Source organism: Paramormyrops kingsleyae, chromosome 1, assembly GCF_048594095.1.
Source record: "Paramormyrops kingsleyae isolate MSU_618 chromosome 1, PKINGS_0.4, whole genome shotgun sequence".
Classification (NCBI taxonomy): domain Eukaryota; kingdom Metazoa; phylum Chordata; class Actinopteri; order Osteoglossiformes; family Mormyridae; genus Paramormyrops; species Paramormyrops kingsleyae.
In genome coordinates, this window is record NC_132797.1 from 34,763,713 (window position 1) to 34,782,557 (window position 18,845).

Below are 18,845 nucleotides of genomic sequence, written 5' to 3' on the forward strand. Positions count from 1 at the left end.
AGGTACATACTGAGGTGGCCACACTGCAGCCTGCTCTGATCTGCAGGGCGCAGTGACATTACCTAGGGCTTGATGTCCAGTTAGACACTTCAGCAGACCTCAGCTGGTGGGCAAAGCCCAGGAGCACTGGAGCATGGTATGTGTGCCGCTCGTCACCGTGCCACACACGTAATGATTCATAAACAGCAGAAGCACACTGCAGCACACTGCAGAACACTGCAGACAGGTACAAAACTAACTAAATGGGGTGGGGGGGCAGGCTTAATCATGTAGCTGAAGGTTTGTGATCATCATCTTTAGTCTCCAAGCCAGTATTTCTCAATCTGGTCCTCGGAGACCCCCAGATAGTACACTTTGGGGGCTGGGAGGGAGCAGAAAGGTAGGTGGAAATTAGCGGGAGAACATTTCAAACTGGATTTAAGGAAGCACTTCTTTACACAGCGTGTAGTCAGAGTATGGAATAGTGTTCCAGATAACGTAGTGCAAGCTGAATCCTTGGGTTCCTTTAAATCAGAGCTAGATAAGATTTTAACAACACTGAGCTATTAGTTAAGTTCTCCTCAAGTGAGCTCGATGGGCCGAATGGCCTCCTCTCGTTTGTATAGTTCTTATGTTCTTAGAAAGGTGGACAGGCTGGGGGTCCCTCAAGACTGGGTTGAGAAACATTGCATTAAGTAGTACAATTTTTTGGGGATTCAACATGTTTTGACAATACCCCCCCCCCCCCCCCCAACCCACCCCTGATTTTAGTGCAGTGATCCCAGGGAGATGCTGAGTACGTCAATCACATGGGCAGAAATGACCCCAACCAGGAAAGGCCTGACCAAACCCTCCCATTGTCCATGTCTGATCCTACTCACGTGCCCAGCTCGCGCCTGTAACCCCCCCCCGCCACCTCAGTAGCAGGGATCACAAACCAACCCTCCTCCAGAGATCACAGGAGGGGGATGGGACACAATTCAGCATGGATATATCCTCCCAGAGACAAAGACCTTCTGCTTCGGGGGTGGATTACCTTTTTAATTATCATCATTAAAATTTTAAGCAATTGAGGAAGTGCCAGAGATTTAAAGTAAGTCCCCTCTTTTCAAGCACATTTCCAGACCAGAGACAGAGCAAGATCAAGATACAACAAAAAGATCTGTTCAATAAAAATTTTTATGGAATGTAAAACTTATAAATGTTGTTTTACCATCAGAAAATGTAAAACCCATGTACACTTTAAAAAACATGTATTTCAGTCTTTGGGAATTATTTATTTAACTCAACAGAGGGCATACACTTCGGTGTGAGCTGTCATCAAACAATCCTTCCTCTGGGTGAAATGAAGTTATCCAATTACTCTTTGCCTAATCAGCCTGTTTGGGTTCCTCTCCCCTTCCAGAGGTACTCCACAGTATAAACAGTTCACTTACAAGACACAGAAAGGGGCTAATCAGTGGAATTATTGTTTTGCTGCTACAATTTGCAGGCTCCGGGTTCTACACTGATTGGGATGAAAATTTGCTATTGTGTGCAACGCTCATGTTTGAACTACTCAGGGGTGGGGGGGGGGGGCATGGGAATTATTAAAGGGCTGTTTCCTGAATGACCATTAACATGTAAAATGAAGACTTCAAGGGGAGGAGAGCACAACGGAAAGAATATTTATGTCAAGTCTCTTTATTTTCACCTATTAATTCTAAAGAGTTTGGTTTGATTTGATGGGAAAATGCGCTTAACAGTTGGCTTTGTAGAAATTGTGCATAAAACAATGCACATTTCACAAGGGATGCATAAAATGATTAGCTATGAGGCGATATAAAGCATCCTCCTGGCCAAAAACAGAAAGCTGGGATGACGCAACATGTATGACAACACGCATAATGTGGTTTCCAGCTGCAACTGAATATGAGGAGTGAATATTACTGTCAGGCTGCCTCGACGGTCAGCCCGAACCATGGATCCCAGCATTGCGGGGGTCCATTTCCCAGGTGGGGGAGGCCGTTTGGCCATTTGCAGGCTTACTCATTCATTTACTTGCTCTTTCACTGCCTGCCGGTCAGGCCTCCTCCCCTCCGGCCCCGCATGCCACCCTGAGCCCAAGCAGCTGATCAGCAGCCACATCGAGGAACCACCGGCACCGTCTGCTTTCTGGGTTTCCACATTTCGCCGTAATTTGCTTTAATTTCACCCAGTTTAACCCCGTACTTCACACCGGCCCCATTCAGCCCTAATGGCAGAGTTGCTCTAAGGAGCAAAAGAAGACAGAGCAGAGGAAAAGGGGGGATCTGCACAATTAGGCTCTTAACGACTGGGTCTGGGCAGGCTTCTGTGAAGACAGCTCTTATAGGACTATGGCGCCACACAAAGCCACAAGTAAGACTGTAAAAGAAAAAAAGAAGAGAGAAAAAAATCTGGGGAGGGGGGCTGGTTCCTGAAGTCTATCGGCAGTTTACAGCTTAATTTTACAACTTAATTCCCATCAGTGTATGTTTTGAAAGGAGCATTAGCAGGTGTGCCTTTAAAAGAGGAACAAAGGCCTTAAATGACACAGGCAGCTTAAGCCTGAGGGCGGCAAACTGACCAGAGAGCAGCCTGGGAGATCAGCTCTGTGCCCTTGGCAGGATTCCCATCACAATGTGGAAAAAAAGAAAAAGGGTAAAACGTTTCAATATATTCAAGCCTAACTATTACAACCCAGACTATAACTGCTTGTTCTTTAAACATTCAATACAAGGACCCAAGAACTTTTAAGATCTATTTCTGTAGCTGTCAAGCTACTACAGAGATGGTTCCCAGCCCCCTTCTGAAGCCTGTGAGCCTTCAGCCTATATCTGAAAGCTCAGTCTTTGTCCTTCGGGTTCCATGGGGCGTCATGGTGACCGTGACAGGTTTGGTCAAATGGCAAGAGACAACAAACCCCGCTGCAGCAAGAGCGCTCTGTTAATCGGCTAATGACAGAACACGACCTGTACACCAAAGCATGACCGGATGCATGCGGGCCCCACAGAACTCAACCTGTACACCAATGCATGACCGGATGCATGCGGGCCCCACAGAACTCAACCTGTACACCAATGCATTACCGCATGCATGCGGGCCCCACAGAACCCAACCTGTACACCAAAGCGTGACCGGATGCGTGCGGGCCCCACAGAACCCAACCTGTACACCAATGCAAGACCGGATGCATGCGGGCCCCACAGAACCCAACCTGTACACCAATGCAAGACCGGATGCATGCGGGCCCCACAGAACCCAACCTGTACACCAATGCATGACCGGATGCATGCGGGCCCCACAGAACCCAACCTGTACACCAAAGCATGACCACATGCATGCGGGCCCCACAGAACCCAACCTGTATACCAAAGCGTGACCGGATGCGTGCGGGCCCCACAGAACCCAACCTGTACACCAATGCAAGACCGGATGCATGCGGGCCCCACAAAACCCAACCTGTACACCAAAGCATGACTGGATGCATGCGGGCCCCACAGAACCCAACCTGTACACCAAAGCATGACTGGATGCATGCGGGCCCCACCCAGAAATCACTTTTACAAACTGAGGACTCATTTGTTCTATCAGGCACAGGTTGGTGCTTGGATGAAAAATACAACCCACAAAAACAGAGCATTAACCACAACCCACAAGGGAAGTGGCCTGCCAATCCCATTCCAAACAATTCCATTTAAAGAAATCAAAAGCCAGCTTTGACTGCATGAAAGTATTATACTGTTTCTTAACTGCTAGTTGCATCTGTTCTTGCTAGGGATGCACCGAAATTTCGGCCGCCGAAAATTTTCGGCCGAAATAGCATTATCGGTTTCGGCCGAAACGTAAGAAAGCGCCGAAAATAAAAGCCGAAATTGTCGCCACGCCTCTCCCATCCTCCCGAAAAAAGATCGCTTTCCTTTGCTTGCATGGACTGCGCGCAAGTACTTATCTGCCCCAAGCACCAGCACAGACAGTGAGAGATTATTCAGTGCAGCATCTCATGTTCTTGATGAGAACAGAAATCGTCTCTCCAGCCAGAAAGCTGAACAACTTTTGTTCATAAAGAGAAATCTGCCACTTTTGCTAAAATAAAAGCAGCCTAATTTGATGTTGTTTACAGTTAAAGGTTTGATTTATTTATTCTGTTATTGCAATGTTGTTTTGCACAGTAATTTAAAATTGAAGTAAAACGTTTAATGCAGGTAATATTTTGCACAATTCGTAAAGGCACTAAAAGCTAGCACAGACTGAGTGATTTTATTCAGTGCAGTATGTTCTTCATGAGAAGAGGAACTGTGTCTTCAGCCAGAAAACTGAAAAACTTTTGTTCATAAAGATAAACCTGCTTCTTTTGCTTAAATTAAAAGCAGACCAATTTAGTGTGTATAGTTATGTTGTTTACAGTAAGAGGTTGGATTTATTTATTTTTCTTCTGTTTGTGCACTGTTGTTTGGTACAGTAATTTAAAATTGAAGTAAAAAAGCAGCTAGCATTTTTTTTGCACAATTTTGTTACAGAAAGAAATTTTATTTAGTTTTGTTATTGTTAAACAGCCTTATTACTGTTATTTATTATCAATAAAAGTTTGATTGCTTAATTAATTTGTAGTTTTTTTAATACAAACAAAAAGAAAATATTTTAAACATGTTTTTTAATGAAGCCATTTTCGGTTTCGGTATCGGTTTTCGGCCAAGTGCATCCAAAAATTTCGGTTTCGTTTTCGGCCCAGAATTTTCATTTCGGTGCATCCCTAGTTCTTGCCATTATTATCTTCAAATTACATAAGACAATCATACGCAGCACAAAATATTAGGATACAAAAATCCCATGAGTGTACCAGATTTAAGATTATAGATGTTTTTTATATGTGAAATATCTTTCTGTATATTGCAGTGTCCAATAAAATCACCCAACTTCATAGTTCTGCAAATCAGAATAACTTACCAACAACACCAGGCTCTGTTACAGAAACTCTATATTAAGAAGAACAATACACAAAACAAGCACCTGTACCATGGAGTAGGTCCCTCACTCATTCCCACTTTTTTTAATTACAATCCTGCTTCTGCATACTTAATCATACAACTGTGAGGAGTTAGTTTGCCAGTAACAAGATTAACAACAGCTTTACGGTATTGGGATGATGCCAGCTAAGAGACGGCAGAAACGGAAGAGGGACATTCCAGATCAATGTCAATCTCGCTAATCCTGGCACAGCCAACACTGGTTCTATCACCAGGCAGGCATGCGATCAAATGACATGATTGAAACAAATTACAGTCCTCCAAGCTTGTTAACTTCCTGTGCAAGTTTTCACATGTAAATGCAGGGAAGGAGCATAGCGAGAAAATGTATGCTCCTCAGCTAGCTTGGGGTGATCCACGGAAGCTCAGCTAGCTTGGGGGTGATCCACGGAAGCTCAGCTAGCTTGGGGGTGATCCACGGAAACTCAGCTAGCTTGGGGTGATCCACGGAAACTCAGCTAGCTTGGGGGTGATCCACGGAAGCTCAGCTAGCTTGGGGGTGATCCACGGAAGCCTGCAACTGCAATTTCCAGGTATTCAAAGAAGTGCACCAGTTTGTAAGTAAAGTGTTACACACTGGCATCCAAACAAATAAAAACGAAAAATGCAGTCCTGTGATTTCACTCAGGCCTGTGTTATCAGCGACAAATGTTTCTGGTGTTACACAACCTACAAAAATGAATAACTATTGTTAAAAATTACTAAACAATTGAACAAAACATAATAAAGCTGTGAGACAGTGCATGGTTTTCATTTCTTAGAAAAGGATTCTAACATTTAGGAAATCAGTGACAAGTTAACCTTACTTATGCACAACAAATGTTGAAGTAACATTTTTTTTAATTTAACCAAAGCCACCGCCATTCTTCCACGGTGTCAACAATCCAGGAAAAGGTTTATTTCGGTCGTATTGTAAATGTACAGATTTGCACATACCGGTTTCAGATCTCATTAGCTTCAGAAAAGAGCAAAGGCAATCATTCCCTTCTCATTTTTTTTTTCCAGCCAAGTGTTTCATGGGTGGTGGTGGCTTGATTGAAAGGAAGACATTTATGCACATCACTGTTGTCCCACATCATCCAGAGAACAACCCTTTTTAGATCTTTAACTACTGCAAGAGTGTTGATTGCACAGCCACTGCCAATTTCCTAACCAGCGGCCACCTGAACAATGATTTGTTCGTCTTTGAGCCCCTTCAGCCTTTCAAAGGTGAATCACAGTGCTGTTCAGTACAGGATCTCCATAGCAACTTGTCTTTAAAGGGTTTAGAATCACCATCCAGTAATTCTATGATCATCAAGTCTGGCTGCTCTCGGAGCTTCTTTTCACAGCAGATGGGGTAGCAAAAAGCCGGCAAATTCTACAATCTATTTCAGGCAATTCATCCGGGGGCCGATTAGAATTCAAAATATTTCAGCCCTCAGTCACCCAGGGTGTCGTCTGGAGATGAAGACACAGCAATATCCAGGCAGTTCAGGCAGACATTTTAGTCTAATCACCCGCACTGAGTGGATGCCAACACGGACTCTTACATGCGACAAACCAAAACGCTCATTAGCTGGGAACACAATACCATAGCAGACCCAAGCTGTACTTCAGTATGATTACATCCCCTACAACAGATCAGAGAATGCTGACAAAGAGCTTATAACAATTGTAACAAACATTAAAACACATACCATCTGCATGCAGGAACAAACAATCTCCAAAGCAGCTTGTAGTATAACATAAGAAAACCATGCGTGACACAAGCTTTAGGGCTGCAATTTATTATTTCATTAATAATCAAGTAATCTACCTATTAATTTGACGATTAATCGTGTTATGGCTTATTTAATACTTATAGCAACTGGCGCAAGGCAGGAAGAAGCCCTGCAGAGGCCACCAGCCCATCGCAGGGTGCATGCGCGCGCGCACACACACACACACACGCACACACACACACACACACACACACACACTCAATTTAGGCTATCCAGTTCACTAAAGTTGCGTATTGTGGGAGGAAATCAGAGGATCCAGCTGAAACCCACACACACGGAGAACACACAAACTCCAAACGCACAAAGCAGCCTTGTGCCGCGAAAGCACTCCCCAGTGCACCACCCTCAGTACTAGGTCTGCACCGAGTGTGATGTTAATGTCACCGTTGCATGTTATGCAAACACAATCATTGGAAGAATCGGGATATTTAGCTGGATAGAGACAAATAGCTAATCTATAACATTTAACTCCGTCACAGGAAATTAAACTTGATGATTCCAGGATTATTAAGTGCATGTTAAAAAAAAGGATTAAGTTAACCGCTGCTGCTTTTGCAAGGTCTCTGCATGACTCTCTGAGCCAATTGCAATCATTCTCGTCCTTGCAGATGGAAGCACTCATAGGCCGTGTGGCGGCTTTGTGAGAAATTTCACAAAAATCAGTACAGAGAACAACAGCTAGAAAATATTGGCCACCAAAAAATATTTGCCTTCCGTTGTATGGTAATATTTTAGATTCCACAGAAATAATACTGAACAAAAGTAAGAGATTTGTTGGCACTCTGTGTCTGTGGGCACAGCTCGTGGCAACATCACCAACTTATCTGACAGGCTATTGGTAGATAAGTTCTATTTGAGGAGTTTATTTTGGGTAATTTTTAAATTTCAATTAATACATACAATATGTTCACAAAAGAAAATTGTTCACAGCTCTCAGATGTTTATACTACATCACTTTTGGTCCAGTACGCACAAAGAAACTAATTAATACATGTATTGAAATGCCTACCCTATAAACTTTCGATGGTACTATAAGTGCCTACCATGGTGACCACAGGTAACGGGGACACAGGGTTCGATTCCAGAGAAGGAGCCTGAGAAACGGCTCCCACATCCAAGGAAGGCAGCAGGCGCGCAAATTACCCACTCCTGACATGGGGAGGTAGCGACGAAAAATAACCATACGGGACTCTTTCGAGTCCCTGTAATGAGAATGAAGTAAACAAAAATGAACAAAAAACATGATCAAACACTAGCAAAGGGCGCACATAATAATACATATGTACATATTAGTTATTAATTAAAATTGGTGCTGTCACAAACGACAGCATTGTGCTCCCCAGACAGCCCCAATACTGGCTCCGCCCATCTAATCTCTACTCACCCACACTCACCAACTTGTACAATTTCTAGAAGTACAGGCTGGATCGCCTGGAACTGTGAACGTTAACGTGTTTTTACCTGAGTCCTTGCTGTGATTTGAAGGTCTGAAATTATACATATATTTACTGACCATTACTGAGTCTTACTATATGTGACAATTTACAGACTCATGCCCCAATTGGGTGGCTCCTTGTATTCCATGTCCATGCTTGAAAATGTCATTTATATTATTTATGGTTTTTATATGTTTAAGTTTTGTATTCTATTTGTCTTTTGCACTATGACAGACAGTTTCTGTAACATAACAGGACTGTAACACATACACTAAAGGTATATACCAGAGGTGGCCAATCCTAGAAGAATTACTTACTTATCTAGAAAAAGGCCATTGTGTATGCAGTTTGTCAGGCATTATTGGCAGATAAACTATAGCCAAATAGAACTTATTTTGGGTATTTTTTGTTTTATAAGTATCAGAATATTTATTGTAAATATTTCAAACATCACAATGTACATTTTTCCAATATCATTCCATCCTAGTTTCAAGGTTACTTTTAATGATATGTTATCATTTTGCAGCAATGAGTGATATCATTTTCTATGGAAATAAATTAATGGAGTATCCAATAAACCAGAAAAGTATTATTAGAATTGTGTTAAAAATAAATCGTCATTTGCTGTAACTGCCCAAGAAAAAGGCTATTAAACATTACTGCATGCTCCTGCACTTGAGCTGTCACTAGTTTAATTTCAATTTCAATTTAATTTATTCAAGCTACTTTTAAATGCCGTATGTTCTCATTTTGTGTGGAAAGAATTAAATATTTTGATCTATACTCCATATAAGTTCCTCTGCGTGTGTCGTGGGGGCAGGGTTAACCAAATATTATTCAAATAATGACTGGAGAAATTCGAATAGTAAATCTGCCTGAAATATCTAGTAAAAAATATTACACAGAAAGCTAACATTGGGTATTCATGGTCGACATGTAGAATGCCAAAGAAATAGCCAGAGATAGAGATGAGTTACTTCGACAAGGGGCAAATTATTATTAAATGGATTCAACGTGGCTTTCATATCTGTTTATTCTATAAAAGCTTCTCTGAGATCTTCAAAAGCATTATATAAATAAAATCTATCATTATTGTTATTGTTGTTATTATTATCATTGCTCTACAACTGGAACATTTCCAACATGGAAAGGATTGTCTCACGGTCAGCCAGGGTAAGATCCTACTGAGAGTGGGCCAAGCAGGGAAATATCAAGAATCAAGGACAGGGTGTTGAGCAGACGGGACTCGTCAATGTGGGCTGTAAACAAAGGCTATCCCATGTGGTACAAACCAACAGAAAGGCTATTGTGGTACAAATGGCAGATAATTTTGACGACGATCAAGGGAGTCTCACGACACATAGGGCATCAAGCCCTGCTGCGTATGGGGCAACGTACCCGCAGGTCAGTCAGAGCGCCCATGCTGAGCCCTTCCACAGTCAAAACTGAACCTTAAAGCAATGGAAGGTCGCCTGGTCTCTTCAATCCCATTTTCTGTTGCATCATGTGTATGGCAGGGTACGTGGGAATTGTAGTACTTGGAAGCTCAGTCTACATTTATGCCCGGTTCACTCCTCAGCAACCCGTATGTTTGTAATGTGTTATCTGCCTCACTTGTACGTCGCTTTGGATAAAGCATCGGCTAAATCAAAGTAAATGTAAATGCAGTGTCGTTACAGATACAACTGCAACCGGTCACGATAAATTATCGCCATATCACCCACCACTACTGGGAACAGTGTCAGAGGGTTGTAAAACCATTCCTCCATGAGGAACTGCATCTGATGGACACTACCACTTAGGACTCCGCTCCAGAACCCCCCATGTGTGTTGGATTGGGATGGGATTTGGAAATTGGGATGGCAGTGGCACGGGCTTTGATGCATTTGCATGCCCACCAAGCCACACTCTGACCACTGGTGCCCTATGAATGGGAGCACTGTCATCCTGGAGGACTCCACAAACCATCTAAAAAAAGAACGCCGCACGATAGTATGAATATGACCACACTGGGCAGTCTCATACACTACCAGTCAAAAGTTTTTGCACACAATGACATTTTCTGCATTTGTTACTCACGTAACATTTACTAAAAATACACTCAATATTCTTCGCTAAGAAATAAATGTACAGTATGTTCACCATTCAAGTACCTTTATTAGCAAGAAAATTTGATTCGTCGAAAGTAACCTCTTCTAGCAGTGACAACAGCAGAGAAAATGAGGAAGTCTTTCTACAAGGGACATTAAATGCTGCTCTGTTTCATGGGATGAAAGTTAACTAGTGCATTTAATGTTAAAGGACGGCCTAGAATTTGACTATGCCATCACCACACAACCAGTTACCAGGATGTCAGACATGCATTGCTACATACTCTTTCCATGTTATAAAGCAAACTTGTTTTATTTGACTTATATTTTCATTTATGGTTGTTCGTTCAAATTTCCAACGCTTAAGAATAAAAACACTGCAGTTTATGAAATGACTGTGAAAACCGTTGGTGTGAAAAACTTGGGAGAGGTAGCGTATGTACCGACCTTCACTCTGCCTTTCTAAGTGCAACGAAACCACGCCAGGAAAATGCAGCCCACACTAGAACCCTTCAACATGGTAAGGAAGACAACCCTACAAGCTCGTTTTTGCGTGAGCCACATGTACTCAACCTCTGTTTTGAAGATGCATCTGACTGCAGGACCGTTTCCACTGATTAACAGGAATTTAAGTGTAATACAGAGTTTATGCACCAAAACCTTACCACAGCATCCATCTAGCAAGGGATGCACTGCAGAGAACTGCTTTGTCACCAGTCTCCTTACCCAAGACTCCATTCAGAAGTCCTAATGCATAATAAACTTCAATTATAAATGTAATCGGCTATGTTTAACATTTACATCTAGCACACCTAAAGCAATCCTCGTGAGTTTCAGAGTTAGATTACAATCAGGACATGGATGTTTCTTCTGCAGTAAGAAGCTTCTTTGTCCTCTCTATTCTGCCCTTTTTGAAGGCCAGCATCTGCCACAAGCAGCTTGGCTACCTGTTGTGCTTCATTCTGCGGCGAGACGAGCGATGCACTCAGGCAGTCATGTACTGTAATAACCACTTAAAGAGACAGACCTGCAGAAAAACACCTTTTTTAGCCTGGAAATAGGGGACAGCAGAATCTATGCAGCGTCGTGTGTAACAGCCACTTCAGCTGACAGCCTGTCCAGCACACATTTTGTCCTTTGCAGCTTTACCCTTCAATGGTAAAGGGGGAAAAAAAATACCGACGTATAAGTGATGACTGGAGCAGCTCCAGGAGTCAACGGGAGATGCTCTTCAACAACACTCAGTGCATAAGCTTCATTTCATAGGTGACTGCAGAGAATCCAATAAAGACCGTAGGACTGTAGAAAATCTAAAGAAAATCTACAGTATGGTAAAGGTACAGGCAAAAACAGACAAAATGAACACTATGTACATTATCCTGTAACCTGTAAGTAAATCACACCTCACTTCTTTTCCGGTCCCATAGTCACGTATTGACACAGGGTCACATTAATTTGCTCTCGCCCACTCCACTAAAAACAGATCCTTTAAACCAGACGAAAAGGCGGAGCCACACAGGCAAATGCACAGGTGTGGGCTTTTAAGAGGTTCACTTCTTCAACAAGGCTCATGACAGACGTGAGACATCCACCCACTCCAGCATTAAGAGGAAACCATTGAGTTGAGTGCAATGAGACACGGATTTAATGTGACTTTCAGGGTTGGTTAGTAACCCTGTTGACCATCTGATTACAATGAAACCGATCTACCATAAGCATATGCAGGATAATACTGCTTTAGGCGACTTCATATTTGACCAGCTCCTGAGAGAAGACATTCTGAACTCAAAAGTGGTCCACAGTCTTTCACCAACGTCCTATTGAAAAAGATCACAGGAGTGCGACAGAAGAAATGGACACAGAAACTACGGAAACTACTCTATGGGGGCTATAAAGCTTCTTGCAGGCTCCAGTGCTGGTTCTGCACAGTTTTTCTCCAACAAGGAGACAACGGAAGTCAAATAACACAAAAATCCCATTGACAGTTTCCATTACGCCTGGAAAGTTCACTTTACAGCCAGTTCTCTATTGCTTCCTTGAGAAAACAATGCAAACATCAGAGAGAAGAGTAATTATGCAAAAAGCAAAAAAAAAAAAACATCACGCTTGAGACAGGAGGGCAGGGTTAGTGATACCACATAGCTAAAGACAAAAGGCCTGCCCAAGGCTGTATACTGTGTACATTTCAGTAGCACATCTGAATGTGGGGAATGGAGCCACAAAGGCTGGGAACTCAGGAGCACACTGCAAGTGCAACGAGTCAGGGATAGTTTGTTCATTATTGATCTGTGGGAGAGTCTCTCCTCAGTCAGCGATGACCCCCCTCCACCCTGAAATTTATGCCCTCTGTGATGACAGAGGGAAGGATGCCCCCAACTGCTGTAAAAGCCTGCCAGAAGTAAAGAGCAAACCTACGAGGACTTCACCAAGCCATAGAGATAAAGTCTTCATTTTCCAAAGCAGAGAATCCAGTTTGGTCACTGCCTAGCCTTGTGGGTAGTCTAAGAACAGACTATACTTGGATCATATTTTGGAGAAAGTCAATATAACAGAACTGGAGACAAATCATTATAATACAGGTAATTCTTTAAAAATTGGCTACAGAAATACTGCCAAGTAGAAGAAGGAGAAAGGAAAATGTCAAAACTGATCGACAGAACAACCAGCAACATTCTATTCTACTCCATCCAAAGGTGTTTGGGAGCAATACAACTGTGTTCACTTCCTAACTGATAACTTTGTTAGCAGGTTGAAGTTTCCTGAATCTATTAACTAGGGAGTGCTGGTCAAACGCCTTGATTTCTCTCTAATCCTTTAAGCCCTATAAAGAACAGACACCATGATGATGATGATGATGATGATGGATGATTATGATGAGATTGAAGCAGCACAGTTGAAGAACTATAGAAAAACTCTTAAGGATCATTCCCGGTCAAGTAAAACAAAGCCAGTTGCATTGAAAATCGTTCGGAAAATTATACCTGAATCTTGCTTCAGTGTTCCTTTTAATTTAGCTAATATTTAGGTGTAGGATCATGTACTAACAAGCTTCACCTTAGAAAGATAAGATGGATTTGACATACAGCTGCCACACAGATTTGGTCCCTTTCGTAACACGTGTGATTTGTGGAACCTGTTTCTAATTTCTCATGGAGCCAAACACGCCACGGCAGACTGTAAAAGTCTCTCTTTCTGTAGCGTATAATCAAGCAATATAATGGCAGCAGGCGAAATGCTGGTAGCACGCACTCCGTGACACTACATAAAACTACTACCTTCATTAAAAAAACACCACCAGAGAAAATTAACAGCTAACTGTTAAGTAATAGACAACCTAATCGCAGTGGACTCAAGAAAATAAAAATAAAAAAGCACCAAGAGCCAAGACAAAAAGCAGCATATAATGAACTAGAATGTGTGACTTTTCCAATATGGGAAATGGTAACTAATGCCATGACCTGTAAGGACATTTCTGTGCCTTGAGACAACACAAAATGACAGGCAATGACAATGCAGTCTCCTACTTGATGAATTTGTAGTTGCCCGTAATTACAAGTTATATACTTCATCAAGCTGCTAATTTGTGGACAAGACAGAACAATGACCAAATATGGCTTCTTGGTAAAACCCACATATAAACCGTTTAAACTCCTAACACTAACCACCTACAGTTCACTGTAGAAGCAAAGTTGTTGTTTTGGAACATTTTAATGTGATAAGAAGTGCAAGAAGCTGGGCATTTCTATTATTTATCTTGGGGGGAAAAAACCTGGGAAATATTTCAAACAGGTATCCATCACTGGGGGGGGGGTGCCAGCCTCTTGATATAAGGAAAACCCAGACACTATCAGTACATGATCACAATTTCAGAACCAAAAAGCCACAATTACTACAACAATCCACTGTCCGAGAGACAAGGGGCACTGAAGAGGAAAAACTATACTGTAACACTGACCAAGTCTGATCTGTCTTTGCCTGGAAAAGCCCAGAAAGATCCAGCAATCAAGGAGCCCTTTTCACAAAATGGTAACGTCAATAGCCGCACACAATCAGTAAACAAATGCAGCTATTTCTGAAAGAACCCCCATCTCCATTTAGCACCAGCAATTTAAATTATTCTAGCGTGTAACACTTTAATTGTGGCAGACAAAGACAATGTCTAAGACACAAAGGAACTTGTGGCAGACGGAGAACTGCAAGTAATTTCTATGCTGCCATAGTAAGATGATGTGATAAGTATTTTGTGAGAGTCTGCTTATGTACCTAAAGGGAGAGATGGGAAATTAGTGGGTGTAGCAAACAAAAACAAAAAAAGGCTAATTTAACTGCTTTCCAGACACATTGCTGAAGTTTAATTTGCAGTCAAAAGAGAAATCGAGGGGGAAAAAAAAGAAAATAAAGGCTGTACAAAAATCTTGGTATTATCTCTAACTGTCATTACACTGCCAACTTTAATATTACAATGATCTGTCTGACTTTATTGTTTTTCTTATGAAATGTTGGCATTTTAGAGTAGTTTGCAGGCTAAGATCTCTGGTATGAGGCAGCATGTGAATCACCAGGTTATCCCTGCTACACCTCATGTTTATGAGTATCGTAACTCTGACACTCTAATGACATCCTCTCTGAATGAGATCCTCTTACTCAAAGGTCTGCATCTCAGGAGGGGAAAATCAACAGGCATGTTGCGAAGGCGGCTGGCTTCCCTTCAGCGCCTTGAATAGTTGCTGTTACGTTCATGCACCCACCTCCCCGTGTAAATACGCGCCCTTACTGTCCTGCAGCACCGTGACTCACGTGTCATGTGGAAGATGGCGTCGCAGGCACTGATGTGCGACAGGAAAGCATTTCCTAGGCCCTGCCCGGCGTGAGCCCCCTTCACCAATCCAGCGATGTCCACGACGTTCAGGAATGCTGGAACCTTACTACACAGGATACAGCCAATTTAATTAGAATGTAAGCAATACATTACAAAAGTGACCACATAAGCTATATGGCCATATAAAAAAAGACATATTCTAGAACTTTCAATCCAATAAATACTGCTGGAAAACATCCCCAAAAATATCATTCTTAACTTTGAATAAAAGTTACACTGTAAAGCTTTGGACCCATCTATTAAAACTAAATATTCACCCAAACCTTCACAATTAAGGCAAGGATACTTCTGTAAATGTTCATTTACCCAATTTCATTAGATATTTATGCAGCTCCTCTCCAGAGAAACTATACTTTTCCGGCAGTATCCATTTGGTATTCAGTGGTATTCAAATTTTTCAATGCATAAAAAACAAGTCAGTCCTTCAAAGGTAAGTTCTATTAGAAGAAAGTGACATGTCCATACCTGGCAGGCTTGTGGAAATGGCAGAGAAAATCAAAGCGTTCATCAGGGATGGGCACCCTGCTCTCGTTCGGGTCGATGGTGCAGAATGGGAAATTTTCTGCCGCAGCCTGGCTCTTCGTGAGCACATTGAAGAAAGTTGACTTCCTGTCATCGAAATACATTGTGGGAATTAGCACCTGGAACATGTATATATGAAACAGCCACTAAAGGCTTTGTGTCCACTACATGTGGAGAAATTAATGGACAAATATGCCACCAGATAATATAAAAAGGTAGCAGTAATTTGACCTTGTTGTTACATCAAAATAAATGGATATTAGAAGACAGAATGATATTCTCCACCACGCACAGCAATTGGACAAGGAAATGATGAGGTCAGAGAAATCCAAAAACAATAAGATAGCAAAATAATCAATTCCACTACAGGGTTATTCCATTTTAATTCAACAAATTTCCAAAACAATAATTTCTGCATTATCATTTTTGATTTTGAAGAAACTTGGCATGTGAATTACACATACCTTTCAGAGCTCAGAAACACTTTGAGATAGTGACTTTTCTACAACAAAAAAAAATGACAATACAGATTTTCCCCGCTATTCGAAAGTAATGTGTTCCTTATGAAACCTTTTGTAAGCCAAAACGACATAAAGCGAAGCAGCAATTACCATTAATTTATAGGGAAATTGTTAAGTGTTCCCAGACCCAAAAAATAACAAACCGAATCATACCTAACAGCAATAAAACCTCACATAAAACACTAAAATAGAGTAAAAGCAAGAATATGATAAATATACGGCCTCTACAAATTAGAAATAATTTAAATACAGAGTAGTGCCACCAAAATCTTTACAGTCATACATCGGTTAACGTAAGGACACATTCTGAGAAATGCATGATTAGGTGATTTTTGTCATTGTGCAAGCATCAGAGTATACTTACACAAACCTAGAAAGGCGTGCCTACTGTACACCTAGGCTGCATGGCATAGCCTAACCAATAAGTAGTAGTAAATACAATAAACCATTAACTAGCTGTTTATCATCAAGCATTACATACTGTACATAATTGCATGTGCTACACTTTCATACAACTGGCAGTACAGTACGTGTGTTTACACCAGCATCACCACAAACAAGTGAACAACGTGTTGCACCATGACATTAAGACAGCTACGACGTCGCTGGGCAATAGGAAGTATTCAGCTCCATTACAATCCTACGGGACCGCCATTATATTTGCCACGTGTGGTTGACTGAAGAGTCGTTATGCAACGCAAAACTGTCCATCTATAACTGGCTCATTGATAAACGCTAAATGCCATCTTTACTTTTCTCCTTTTTCGTAAGAAACGAAAAACTTCTTCAGACTTCCATTAGCTAGTGAAACCAGGTGCCAATGTGGGACTTTCATAAAAGTCAAGTAGCATAAAATGGACATTTATAAAGCGGGGAAACCTGTACAGTGTTATCCTATGAGCTTTAACTTTTTTTTTTTTTTACTATAACAGCTACATTGCTCAGCTATAGCATTTGTTTTGCAACTTTAGGTTATTAAAAAACAGTGAAAAGCTTGGAGTAACAAGTCAAATTCTTTATAATGAAATACACACACAATATGGACAAAAGTATTGGGACACCTGCTCATTACACCTACTGGACATTTTATGACATCCATCCCGTTCTAAATTCATAGGCATCAATATGGAGGTGCCCCCCCCCCCCACTTTGCAGCTATAATAGTGGCCACTCTTCTGAGAAGGCTTTCCACAAGTTTTTGGAGTGTGTCTCTGGGAATTTTTGCCCATTTGTCCAGAAGAGCATTTGTGAGGTCAGGTACTGATGTTGGATGTGAAGGCCTGGCTCACAATCTCCTTTCTAATTCATCCCAAAGGTGTTCAGTGGGGTTGAGGGAAGGGCTCTGTGCGGCCAGTCAAGTTCTCCACAGCAAACTCACCCAAACATGTCTTTATGAACCTTGCTATGTGCACTGGGGCACAGTCATGCTGAAACAGGAAAAGACCTTCCTCAAACTGTTCCCACAAAGTTGGAAGCATAGAATTGTCCAAAATGTCTTGGAATGCTGAAGCATTAAGAGTTCCCTTCACTGGAACTAAGGGGCCTAGCCCAACCCCTGAAAAACACCCCCATACCATTATCCCTCCTCCACCAAACTTTACAGTTGGCATAATGCAGTCAGACAGGTAAAGTTCTCCTGGCATCTGCCAAACCCACACTCGTCCATCAGACTGCCAGACAGAGAAGTGTGATTTGTCACTTCACAGAAAACACTTCCACTAAGAGATGCACCAATCCGATATTCGGATCGCTATTGATGCCGATCCAAACCTATATGTGGGTATTATATAAAATCTTGAACGGAGAGGGAGTGAAGAGTGTTCAATATAAGTAATTCATTAATACTCTACTAAAAGAAGAAACAATGTTCTGATAATGGATCTCAAACCCAGTATGTCCTATCTGGCATGTAACCCATGTTCACTCATACGCAACTACCTACTGTAGTCAAGCATCTGTCGAATTCAATGTATTTGCCCTCAGTGTCCTGGTGACAGAGTGGCCCATGTTTAGCTGGTGTAAACAGAGCGATTACTTTTCCAGCCATGTCATTTTACAGTACATATATAACTTATAATACCTATAACACTTGACAGTGATAAAACATCCATGTTACACATTTATGTATTTATGTTATATTAATGATAAAAGCACAGTAATGTGTAATGTGTCACACAAAGAAAAAGACACTGTTTTGTTTTGCTGCACAGGTACAGTACAGATGCAATATACCATTCATACAGTATACTTAATGTCTGCATACCATCCAAGTGGCCTAACGTCCTATTGGACAAAACAGAACCCAGATGTTAAGCAACATATTTACATACAATACTCCACACCCTTTAGGTATATTTTAAGCTATTTTTATGAAAGAACCAGATAAAAAAGAGAGTAAGATTAAATGTTCTATATACAAGGAGACTTACATATTTCATTACAAAAACTGACGTGTTACTTCAAGCCATTTTTAACAAAATAGTAAACTAAGTAGTAAAAAGAAAAAAAAAACCCTAGTTCACGAGATGAACTCTGAAATTCTGACCTTGAGGAAGCTTTGACTTACGGAAAAGTTCGATTTCAGCACATTATTAAAAAGGACTGTATCTGAGCTTTCTAGTGAGCTGT

The 18,845-nt window shown here is 41.4% G+C and overlaps 1 protein-coding gene across 3 annotated transcripts in view; it reads right to left on the minus strand.

Moving 5' to 3' along the window:
- ola1 (Obg-like ATPase 1) overlaps nucleotides 1-18,845 on the minus strand; it is a 51,535-nt gene that overhangs the window by 24,858 nt on the left and 7,832 nt on the right. For all 3 annotated transcript variants that reach the window (XM_023805932.2, XM_023805933.1, XM_023805934.2), the window contains exons 3-4: nucleotides 15,640-15,783; nucleotides 15,093-15,220 (exon numbers count right to left, since the gene is read on the minus strand). In XM_023805932.2, the coding sequence (XP_023661700.1) occupies nucleotides 15,093-15,220; nucleotides 15,640-15,783 (272 nt within the window). The remainder of the gene's footprint in view (nucleotides 1-15,092; nucleotides 15,221-15,639; nucleotides 15,784-18,845) is intronic.